The 12,841-nt window shown below is 36.2% G+C and overlaps 1 protein-coding gene across 1 annotated transcript in view; it reads right to left on the bottom strand.

Annotated features, from left to right (window-relative positions):
• Positions 1–3,242: 3,242 nt before the first annotated feature.
• Positions 3,243–12,841, bottom strand: part of RCN2 (reticulocalbin 2) — an 18,042-nt gene continuing 8,443 nt past the window's right edge. Inside the window, exons 4-7 of the mRNA XM_007948927.2 lie at positions 9,459–9,572; positions 4,961–5,057; positions 3,940–4,082; positions 3,243–3,401 (exon numbers count right to left, since the gene is read on the bottom strand). Of these exons, the coding sequence (XP_007947118.1) occupies positions 3,243–3,401; positions 3,940–4,082; positions 4,961–5,057; positions 9,459–9,572 (513 nt within the window). The remainder of the gene's footprint in view (positions 3,402–3,939; positions 4,083–4,960; positions 5,058–9,458; positions 9,573–12,841) is intronic.

The following is a 12,841-nucleotide window of genomic DNA, read 5'->3' as shown; positions in this document are numbered from 1 at the left end:
AATTTGAAGTAGTACCTGAGGTCAAATAAGGGAAGTGACTAAGTCCTTCAGCCAGTGAATAAGTCAGAGAGCTGTGTTCTATGTTAACTTTGATGCTACAAGGATAAATTCAAATTATCCTAAATCTATTAAAAATAAAACAAAAGGTTCATTTTAAAAGAGACCTATATAAAGTTAAAATAACAAATAAAAGCCTTTTGAAATAAAGTTTTCTATTTTGATTTTATAGAAGAAAACACTGCTCAAGGACAGGATTCTTACTTATGATTAGAAAAAAATTGTTTACTGCTAAATCTTCATTCAGTAATAGGCTGGGTTCTTCTGTGGTTAAGAAGAAACATTAGGGTTTTTAAAACAGTAATAATTAAAAATTAACATAATAAAATTTTAGTTTTTGATCATGCAAAGTCACTATGGGTCCAGCTGAGCTCCACATGGTCACTCAGCAATTTAAGGCCACTTTGATCTTGTGGCTCCAATTCAACTGGAGGGCTCTTCCACAATGCCACGACAGAAAAAAGGAGTTTGTCACTGGCCTGGTCTAGAAGTGGCACATACTATTTCCACTCACATCTACCTGGTCAGAAGTAGCCCTGAGTGCTGACAAGGGGACTTATGGCAGGAATGAAAGGAGGACAAATAGTGACTAAGGGATCTGACTGCTAACCAGAAGGCTGGCGGTTCAAACCCACCAGCCACTCCTTGGAAGGAAGATTGGGCAATCTACTCCCGTAGTGATACTGCCTTGGAAACCCAAGGAGGGGTCCCTGTGAGTCAGATCCGACTTGAGAGCAGTGAGTTTGGTTTTTTTTTTTTTTTTGGTTTTATAGTTCAGATGCAAGTCTGAGCAAGCTATCATTATGGTGTGAAAGTTTACTATGTATATTCGCACTTCTCATCAGCAAAGATGGGGGCAGCAGCAATTCTATCAGGAAAAAACCTTCAGGTCTTGTCAAATACTCAAAAGTACTTGTTGAGACCTCAGAGCTGAGTTATATGAGAAGTTTAGCCTGGAAAAACAACAGAATGTGTAGCTGGCTTTACACACAAATAAAAGCAATTTTTAAAAAAAGAAAGAAAAACTGTCTCTGGATCAGAGCTATATGAAAATGAATTCCTTACCTTTTCACTATTCCCTAACCAACAAGTTGCAGTCAAGTGTATTCCAACTCATGGTGACCCCATGTGTGTCAGAACAGAACTATGCTCCATAGGGTTTACAATAGCTGTAATCTTATGGAAGTAGATCACTAGGCCTTTCTTTCATGGCACCACTGGATGGATTCAAACTGCCAACCTTTTGGTTAGTAGCTGAGCTCGGTTTGTACCACCCAGGTATTTCACTTTTCTCTGAAAATGAAACAAAACAAGCATTGCCATAGGGTGGATTCTGACTTACAGTGACCTCATGCACTACACAGAATTGCTCCATTAGGTTTTCTTGGACTGGTAGTTAAGGATGTGTGTCAACTTTGTTGTGCCATGGTTTTGAGTGGCTTGGCAGCTAGATGTAGTTATGCCCCCTTATGAGATTGTAATTATCTCCACGATGGAATCTGCTGTGAGCAGCTAAGTAGTTGAAGGGGAGTTACCTTCAGGTGTGGCCTGCTTCTAGCATATATGGAGTTTTGGGAAAGGTCTCTAGCTTTTTGGCATATTTTGGATCCTGCTTTTGGCCTAGTCTTCATCTTCAGTTCCTGGATTTGAACCAGTGGCCTGCCATTCTTGGGATTATTTCTGGACTTGAACCAATGGTCTGCTGTGTTGCCTGCCAATATTAAGTTCATCAGTGTCAGCAGCCAGTAGCTACTTGAGTCAGAAGAAGCCTCCAGCTCCAGCGGGCCTGGAATGAGAGGCAGAGCTGAAGCCCAAGGTCAAAGGGTCTTCACCCAGCCCCTAGACCTGGCACTCTGAATTCAGACTTCTAGCCTCCTTAACTGTAAATTAATACATTCCTGTTTATTAAAGCCATCCACTTTTTGTTATAGCAATGCTAGGGAACTAAGACACTTGTCTATAATCTTTACAGAAGCAGATGGCTAGGCTTTTCCTTCACAGTGTAGCTAGGTGGGTGTGAACCAAGCTTTAGGTTAGTGGTTAAGTGCAAACACTTTGCACCACCTAAGGACCTTTCACTTTTCCCCAGCCCCCCTTAGGTGAATAAATTGATCTCCTGAATAAGATTAAAACTGACCAGTGATGTATGGACAAATGCTTATCAAGTATGATTTTAAGTTCAGTTATAATTGCTATTGAGCTCTACTGGTAATATCCAATATGTGTAATTTTTAAGATTATTTCTAGGCACAAACAGCAAGACCAGACCACATTTGCCACAAAAGCAACTATAATGTGTCCAGTGTACATTCAATTATGATTCTTTTATCAAGGAAGAAAAAAAGCAAAATAAGGATATGCAGTGAGATTAATTTGTTAAATTTTGAAAACACTTACAGAAAACATTACAGAAAAAGAGGAGGTGCGATAATATACAACAAAACCAAACCTGTGCTAAATTCAAGGTTTATCTGGAAGATTAAGGAAAATCAAACAAACATATAAAAAGATAGGACATTTCATTTTTAATCAGTCAAAAATGCAAACAGTTCTGGACAATGTCAAATTCTATACACCATAATGCTATTGTTATACATTAAATATAATTACTATATCTATACATATGCAAAAATATAAAGTTCTATTGCATACAATAAACTCCTTTATAGAAACCATTTTAAAATTAAGCAGAACTTCTCAACATTAATATGTGAGGTATAAGTCCTTCTAAAGGTTCCTTTAAAGGTTTTAAAACAAAATGCTAAATCTAAAAACATTGTTCTTTGTGTTAGTTCCCAAATTAAATCTACTTAAAAATTGATAACTCAGTCACATACTACTTAAATAATATTGCTCAGGCATCTCTAAAATTCTCTTTTTTTTTTTCAAGTATGGAAATACAACTCAAATATTCCACAATACAGTACTAAACAGATGGAGTATTTAGGAAAGACTTTATTGTCATATGGCACAATATTAATGTTTTATGTCTTCAAATTTGTTTTGAAATAAATATCAGGCTTTTGTTTTGTGTTTCTTCTAAAAGGCCAAAATTATTACATTAAGATAATTTTGACTATGGTAAGACTTAGTGTGTAAAATATAACATCAATATTTTATCACAAAAGTAAAGCTGGTAACAAATTATAAAAGGAATCAGTATTCTATTCAAACATACTCGGGGATTAAAGCTCATCATGATAGAGATAGAAATATTCATCATGGAGCTGTCTGCCATAATCTGTTGCTTCACTGGTAAGAAACAAGTCCTGATTTTCCAGAATCTCTGCTTCAGAGAGCTTTCTGTCACCATTCAAATCCATTTCATCAATTAGATGAAGAGCCTTTAAAATAAAACATAGCAAAAAGGTGTCAAATGTAACAAATATTTTCAGCAAGATGTTCACATTTTTATGTTTGGGTTTTCATTTGTCAAAAGCATTCCAGTACGTCAAGTACTTATTAAGTATCTCAAAATTTTGCACATCATAACTGGATCTGTCTACTGCTTCTCCCATTATCTTCTGTCTTAACATATGCTGGACTCTGCCTCCTACTCATTCAAATCCAATCCAGAATATCACAAGGATAAAGAAAAATTAGTACAATCCACTTTAAGACCTTTAGAAGAAAAATTCTATAGATAAATGTAAACTTCTATTATTCTATTCCAAGTAATGCATGACAGTCTTAACTCCCTTTTCTCCCTGATAATCTAAAACAATTCACAGACTTAAATCAAAATGGAGCAACGCATCAACCTTTAATAACCCCATTACTTCTTACTTTGGTTTTAATACTTGTTTTGAAGTTCCTTCCTATCCATAGCACCACAGTGAAAACAAGTAAACGAAAAAAGGACAGTCGTTCTGTCACTCTCACCTCTTCTTGTGCAATGCCCTGGTTATTGGGCATTACCCAAAGTAATAGCTCTTCAGGATCAAGCCTACCATCGTTATCTTTGTCATAATCATTCACAAATCTGTCTTTCTCAACAAGTATCCATTCTGGATCTTCAGTTGCAGCTTAATATAAAGAAAACACAAGCATGAGACTATCATATATATTCAATAAGAAATTCAGTATATCCCTAGAATAAAGAAAGTTAAAACTTACTATATCAATGAAACAGAACTACTTAATTGAAAAGTCTTAAAATAAGTACAAATAGTAATTTTTGATAGTGACACATGCTACTCAGTTTTAAAACAGTTGCATATTAATACCAATTAGTGATCTTAACTGCTGCTACTTGTCCAGATACCTAGTTTTCCTAAATTTCAGTTGGATAATGTTTTCTTTTATGTATACCATGCGACTATATGAAGTTTCTAACATGTTCTTAATAGTAATCCCATGTATAATTTTAACTGATATTCACATTAAGTGAAACCGGTGACCAACTTTAAAAAGGCATTGTTCAATGCCTTTAAGCAACAATTCTGAAAAAGACAGCTACTGATAAAAGAGCCTGCATACAAACTCCCCTAATTTCAGACTTTCAGTCATTTTCTACATTCTATACCAGTATTTGGGTTGGTTTGATATACCAGTATTTATAGTATTTTATGTTTCTTTGTCTTTTAAGATGTAAAGATACTAGATTTTGTTAAAAAATAATCTTTATTTCCTCATTTGAACTCATAATCATATTATATTTGTTTGAAAAGGAAAAAAAAAGTTTGAATATAGATATGGAACAAAAAGTATTCTCAGATAAGCTATCATTTCCTGTTTCACTTACATTACAGTTAACTTAGTTAACAAGTAGAAATCAGGCACAATTTCTCTTGTTCCATTTTTCTCTAATTAAGAGTGCTCAACAAGCAAAGCTATCTTTCAATTTCTTTTTTCTTTAATTGTATTTTATTTCCCTCCTTCCACATTGCCCCAGGTTACTTACTTGGATCCCGCCTGTAATCACCAAGAAATTCTTCCAAACTAACAAATCCATCATGATTTTTGTCATGTTCTTCTAAAGCTTCTTGAATGACAAACTCCTATAACATGTTCATAAAAACAACAAATATTTCAATCTCAGCACCATCTGAATCAATCCTATTGTGGGATTTCTTTAGGAATAATCATTTTGGTTATCCATACTTGCAGGACAATCTTTCCTAAACATTGAAATTTAGAAGCAAAAATAAAACTCCTACTACTAAGTAGCATTAAAGTCTAGCATTCTAAGTTTATGAAGAATTCTACTTGCACACTCCTCAACAACCTCAGCATTAAACTCATACTACTTTCTGCTAACCAGAAGGCTGGTGGTTCAAACCCACCAGCCACTCCTTGGAAGGAAGGTTGGGCAATCCTACTTCTGTAGTGATACTGCCTCAGAAACCCAAGGAGGGGTCACTATGAGTCAGGTCCAACTCAATGGCACATAACAACAACAACTTTCTGCACATCACCCTCCCTCTTGAGAATGACATTTGTTATTGCCCTCAACATCTTTAACTCCAATCTATCAACAACCCAAAAAGAACCCTTATTTTAGATCTTTTTGTATAAAACTGTTCTACCTACAAATCTGAAATCTGCAATCCTTCAAAAATCTCAACCTCCTTGCTTTCTCTTCTACCAAATCTACCTCCAACCATCCCCAAATGTCTCCCAAACTTGTTCCTCATTCTTATCAAGCCTTATCAACCAACCCTTTGCTCTAACCCAAAGTTTTGACCCTTTCTAGTTACACTTGGGGAGCTCTGGTGGCATAGTGCCTAAGGCATTTGATTGGTAACCAGAAGTCTGGCAGTTCAAATTCACCAACCACTCCTCAGAAGGACGACTGGGCAATCTACTTCTGCAGTTGATACCACCTCAGAAAACCAAGGAGTTGGAAATGACTCGACAGCACTGAGTTTGGTTTTTGAGTTACACATGACCCAAGATGCCCTGTTTCATGGTCAGCTGCTTTAATACTTCATTACTTTAACCTATCTTGTATTCTTATTATGCTAATCCCCACCCTGCACTTCCGACCCACTTCACGTTTTCCTTTTCTACTCCAAAGCCATAAAGTCTAAAAAAAAAAAGAGACAAGAATAAAAATCTGATCATTACAAATTAATTTTTGGAGTGTCAGTGGGCCCTCACTGCAGGCTGGAAATTTATTTCTGCCTCAGTTTCCCTATCATACTCTTTACAGCTAGTTGATTGATAGGAGCTCTGGTAGTACAGTGCGTAAGGCACCTGACTGCTAACCGGAAGGCTGGCAATTCAAACCCACCAGCCACTCCTTGGGAGGAAGGTTGGGCAATCTACTTCCATAGTGATACTGCTTCAGAAACCCAAGGAGGGGTTGCTATGAGTCAGGTCTGACTCCATGGCAAATAACAACAACTATTCTCATTTCTTCACTACCTGCTACCTCCCTAATTTCTTTTAATCTGGATTCCAGCATCACAGTTTTTGTGAAAATAGATTCTCAAAAGTCTCCAATGCCTTCATTCTTGCCAAATCCAGAGGCTTTGTCTGTATCTGCATGAAACATCTCTTACATATACATTTTTTCTTTTAAACCAATTACTACAGATTTTAAATACAGAAACCAGGACATCTTAATCTAGGCATCCTAAGATTAGTTCTTTTGGGGGAGAGGGATCTGAGAATCTCCTGAAATTATATCCAATATTTTGTGGTAGAGGAGCCCTGGTGATGCAGTGGTTAAAGCATTCGGCTATTAACTAGAAGGTTACAGTTTGAACCCACCAGCCACTCCGAGGGGGGAAAGATAAAGCAGTAAGCTACTGTAAAGATTTACAGCCTTGGAAACTCTATGGGGCAGTTCTGCTCTGCCCTACAGGGTCACTATGAGTCGGAAATGACTCAATGACAGTGGATATTTTGTGGTAGGAGCCTTATGTGATTTTCTGGGACACAGTTTATCATGTGCCTCAGATTCTTAATGGAGTCTGTGTTCCAATAAAAGTTAAGAACCACTGATCAAAATGATTATTCCTCCATGCAAAATAATTCTCTTGGGAGACGAGACATATTTCAATAGTGCTAACATGGATTCAGGAATTTTTGGAACTATATCAATGACAATAATTTTAAAGTTAAATTCTGACTTTTAATCCAAAGTGGAATCACTTAGCTTGTTCTTGTACCCTTGATCGTTTCCTATACGGGGCAAAAGGAATACACAGAAACAATTAAGGTAAACAGGAAATAATGAAGCTGCTCTGAAATGAGACACCATTTATGCGCTGCCATCAACTCTAACGAATGTCAAAGATAACCGATTACTTTCCCCATCCTGTCAATGGTACTACATTTGTTGTTGTCATACAAACTCAAAACCTCAGTGTCATCTCTGACTCTTCTCTTTCCATCATACTTTAGTCATGTTTATGTTTTCTTCAAAATGTTGCTCAAATCTATGTCATTCCACTACCAAATCATACACCAGGGCTACAGCACATAACACCCGCATTATTTCATTTTTTTCCACTGGTCATTCCCCTTTTCAAAGTCTTCAAATTTTCCTAATTCCCCAGAATATAAAGACCCAGCAACCTGACTGCTGTTCTCAGGTTCAATAATCTTATTCCAAATTAATTTTGGCACTTAAACAAATTGTACTCTGCACTGTTTTTAAACTAGGTCATGAATATTCTGCCAAGTGAGAAGTCAGAAGCCTCACAGTGGCAAGAGATGTGGTACTAATGGTGGTGGTTACCACTGAGCTATAGGGAAAAATGTATCTGCAGCCCAGTTGTTCAAGGCAGTAACTTCCGACTGTGCCCCATTAAACAAAAATGCTCTATCTTCCTTCCTGAACTATCCAGGGCAAGCCTCCCAGATGAAGCTGATGCCATGCACAAACTCCATATAAATGTCAGCCAATCTTTTTTTTTTTTTTAAAACATTAATTAATTAATTTATTTTTATTTGGGTGAAGATTTACAGAGCAAATTCATTTTCCATACAGCAGTTCACATATACTTTGTCTCATGTCATTGACCACAGTTTACCACAATGCAACAGCTCCCCTCCCACTTCCTCCCCATAGTTACCTCTTCCCAGTGACCATCCCTCCGTACTCTCCTGCGCCCTGAGCTTTCTCCCTGTGCATAAGCAGCCCTTCCTTTTCCCATGATTGTTCTCTCTAGGTGTCAGCCAATCTTTTAAACACTATTTGTTACATTAGGAGCCCTGGTAGCACAGTGGTTAAGTGTTCGGCTGCTAACTAAAAGGTTAGCAGTTTGAATCTTGCTCCACAAGATAAAGATGTGGCAGTCTGCTTCTGTAAAGATTACAGCCTTGGAAACCCTATGGGACAGTTCTACTCTGTCTTACAAAGTCACTATGAGTCAAAATCAATGTAATGGGAATGGATTAGGTTTTGGTTTATTTGTTAATTAATCTTTACTCCCCAGTATGATGGTTTGTGCCCTCAAGAAACTTGCCAAGACATAGTAGTAACTCAATCAATGTTTATTGAGCTAACAAAAATTTTGAAGAGCTGGTACTTCTTTTAAGAGCTAAGAATTCATTATGCCTAAAGTTGTAAAAATATTAATAGTCACTAGCAGCACATCCCCCCCCCAATAGCCCATGGAAAAAATAATCCAATCATGACATACTTTTTTCCAGACTAAAATATTTCATAAATGATGTTGTGTGATGAAACTAAATTGAAAGTTTTATTCTGTTTTTAAATACTAAGGGAAAAAAAAATAGAGAAAGTCTGAAAGCTACAAAAGAAATAAGGCATTGAAGGTAAAATGGTTGTGAGAGAGAAAACAGCTATAAGGAGATTGACGCTCATATACAATAAGGAAATTTAAAGAAAAAACAAAAAACTTTACTTTCTCTTTCAATAAGCACCCCATAGCACTATCCCTGGTGGTGAAGTAGTTAAGCGCTAGGCCATTAACCAAAAAGTCAGTAAGAAAAAGGCCAGGTGGAGAAAGATCTGGTGATCCACTTTCATAAAGACTATTGTTGTTATGTGCTGTGGAGTCAGATCCGACTCATAACGACCTCTCCTTGGGTTTCTGAGGTGGTATTACTATGGAAGTAGACAGCCCAACCTTCTTTCTGAGGAGTGGTTGGTGGGTTTGAACCTCCAGCCTTCTGATTAACAGCCAAGTGCCTTAGGCACTATACTATCAGAGCTCTCCCATAAAGATTACAGCCTTGGAAATCCAACGGGGCAGTTCTAGTCTGTCCTATAGGGTTGCTATGAGTTGGAATCAACTCAATGACAATAGATTTTTGTTTTTTATCACCACCCTACCCCTTCTTCCCACTTCTAATCTTAGATGGAGAAAATGCTGGATCTTCTGGTAGCTATATAAATCATTTTAATTTAAATTTTTAAATTTTAAACATAGGTCTTAAAATTTTGGTCACTCAATAATTCTCTTAAATATTTTCTTCCTTACCGTCATATAATCAACTTCTTCAGGATGCTCGAAAGCAATAAATTCTTCAAGACTCAAACCAGGACTTGAATCCCGATTAGCTTTTTCAAATCGTTTCTTGTCCTTTAAATGAAGCTGGGGGTGGGATGGAGAGCAGGTGTGGAAAAATCAACAAGTTTAAAGGTCTCATAAATTTAAAGGTACCATAACATCATTAAAAAAAGTACATTAGAAAATATAAACTAATGAAACATAAAGTACATTCTGTCTTCACATCTTCCCTTTGAAGGTACGTTGAGCAAATAATAAAAAATATTTATTAGAGGCAGGTCCAGACCCAGATCTGAAATCTAACAATGCCACTTACTAGCTGTGTTAATTAGGACAAGCTGCTTAACCTCTCTGGTTTCCTTATTTATAAAATTGGGATAAAAATCCCCATCAAGGAATTGACATAAGGACCCCTAAAAAGCATATCAAACCCTAAATATTAAGTATTTAATAGATATTAGCTGTTACTAATATTGATTGGAAAACTATAATCATTAATCAATCACTGATCAAAAATCAATCTAATTAGTGATTGAAATTAAGTGATTTGATAAAAGTTAGAAATATACATAAAATACATTGACCTTGGATTCCCCTGATCTTTCCATAGTACTATACTATCTCCTTTTTAAAAACTCAAATACTTCTTTGGATGCCCCCAAAATAGTAAATTTAGACCATTTACTAAATCTTGGCAGGACCTTTTCAAATTGTTTCTGGTCTTCTAAATTACTTTTAGAAAATATGTTAACAGGTTTCAAAAAAATTCACCCTCTTATTTTGAGGATCTCATACTAATAGTGTAAACAACCAAAAAAACAAACTCACTACCACTGAGTCAGATCCGACTCATAGTGACCCCTCCTTGGGTTTCTGAAGTGGTATCACTATGGAAGTAGACTGCCCGACCTTCTTTCCGAGTGGCTGGTGGGTTTGAACCACCAGCCTTTTGATTAGCATATAATATTTAGAAGTTTATTCTCAGATGGATCTTTGTATTACTAATTCAGTACGTGCAGAAACAAAGGTATCAAAAGTCTAAATAGGTCCATTTTGAAGTAAAATAAATAACACATTCTTTTCTATTTTCTCTCTCATCTTTTGTTTTTGCTCAAGTAGTAAAATGATTCAGCAGCTATTAGGGACAAGCCTGCTTTTTTAACAACTTTTTATTGTGATTTGGGTAAAAGTCTACAAAGCAGATTTCATTTCACATTCAATAGTTCATACACATTTTGTTTTGTGATACTGGTTACATTCCCCACAGTGTAACATCTCATCTCCTACTTCCTCCCTGTGGTTACCTTGTACCTGCGTCCTCCTATGCATTCCTGGAATGGAAGTCACTCCCATTGCTTAACTTTGAGCCAAATTATAGATGGGCCTACGAGCTGAACACCTGCACCAGGGAAGCACACTCCTGAGAACAATCTACCATGGGAGACCAGAAGGGCAGCATTTACACAGGGAGAAAGATAGGGAGGCAGGAATGCATAGAAGACACAGTACAAGGTAACCACAGGGAGGGAATGGAAGATGAGATATTACACTGTGGGGAATGTAACCAGTGTCACAAAACAAAATGTGTATGAACTATTATTGAATGTGAAATGAAATCTGCTTTGTAAACTTTTACCCAAATCACAACTTAACTTTGTTAAGTCTATCAAGTCCTTTTTGAATAAGCCACTATTCAAAATACCAAGTGCTTACATTCCTTATGAAAGAACTCTTCAATTTGGAGTAAAATGTCCATGTTTCAGCAGAGGGAGCTGAATTTGGCCATATTTGCCTATGGAAAAAAGGGTCTTTTTCAACAAGCTGAGATTTCTTAAGGAGAACAAAAAAACAAAAAGAAGAAGGGTGGTGGAGGGAATAATTTTCTGCTTCACATTCCCTAAATTTTTAAAATAAAATGAAGTAATGTGTATTTTAAAAGCTTTTAGTCAGGATCATTTGAAGAACACAATTTAATACCAGCACATTATTAAAGAAGCCAAAAAGCAGAAAGACATTTCCTTTAAAAATTACAAACTTCTAAAAGATAACAAAAGAGATGGACAGTTTCATAAAACCTCATTTTTTCCCTTATGTCTAAAAACTTTGTATTCTCATAGAGGGTAAAACGTGCTAGGTACAGCACGAAAAATAAAGACACTATAATTTCTATTTTATACAGTAACAGAAACTTGTGAGGAACAAAACTGCCATCTTTTGGTAGACTAATGATTTTACATGAGGACCTGTAAAAACTATGATACTAAAACAAAAGTCTAGGTCTTAAAAATTTTGATTAGTCACATGCAAGGTTACAGCTTACATAAATAAATAATGCTTGTACAGGCATATTCAGCAGCTGACTTTAGTAGTTCAATTGAGCTTTTGCCAGGTAAGTCCCCAAACTTTAATTATCCTACTTAAAAGTGCCGACTATAATAGTTCTTCATATTATAAAGAAATGCTTTTCAGGCATTTCACAGCCTAAAAGGGTCATTACTCCAGGTTGTATCTATTCTCTATATGGAAACTTATTAAAAATAAAATAAAATGCAGGTATCAAATTGATTTTTGTTCCTTAATATGTTTCCACATAGAAAAATTTTATTTTATTCAGGATCCATTTACTTTTTAAGATAATTTTATTTATGGTAAAAGTTTATTCTGTAACTTTTATTGAAACTTGATTTATTCTTTGTCCTTTATTTTAAAGAATATGCACTTGCTTCTGGTTCAGTTTCATATCCCATATAGAACTTCTTGAAGAAGACAGAAATATATTCCTAGGCATGTCAAAATATAACCAAGAGGACTCCCATTGAGAAGTGTTCACTTTAGGGATCTGCATCAGTTCCTTTAAGCTACTAAGGTCCATCTAATTCATTCTTAGAACCAACCAAAAAACAAACCCACTGCCAGCAAGTCTATCACAACTCATGACGACCCTATAGGACAGAGTACAACTGCCCCATAGGGTTTCTGAGACTGTAAATCTTTACGGAAGCAGACTGCCTCATCTTTCTTTTGTGGAGCAGCTAGTAGGTTTGAGCCACTGACCTTTTGGTTAATAGCCCAATGCTTTAACCACTGCACCACCAGAGCTCCTTATTCTTAGAACAGTAGAATCTTATAATTAACATCTTCTAAATACTCAGTGGGGAACACAGCATTAGAAGAAAACATCATTTAAAAGAAAACTATACAGAACGAGTAATGACTGTAATGAGTCATGAATCTCTTCAAAGTGAGTTTTCTCTTCTATGTTGTTGTTGTTATGTGCCATTGAGTCAGCCCTGACTCATAGCGACCCCTCCTTGGGTTTCCAAGGCAGTATCACTACGGAAGTAGGATTGCCC

This window comes from Orycteropus afer, unplaced genomic scaffold, assembly GCF_000298275.1.
Source record: "Orycteropus afer afer isolate SDZICR_OR568_19922 unplaced genomic scaffold, OryAfe1.0 scaffold00233, whole genome shotgun sequence".
NCBI lineage: Eukaryota > Metazoa > Chordata > Mammalia > Tubulidentata > Orycteropodidae > Orycteropus > Orycteropus afer.
Note: the sequence above shows the minus strand (reverse complement) of the source record. Positions and strands in the feature narration are given on the sequence as shown.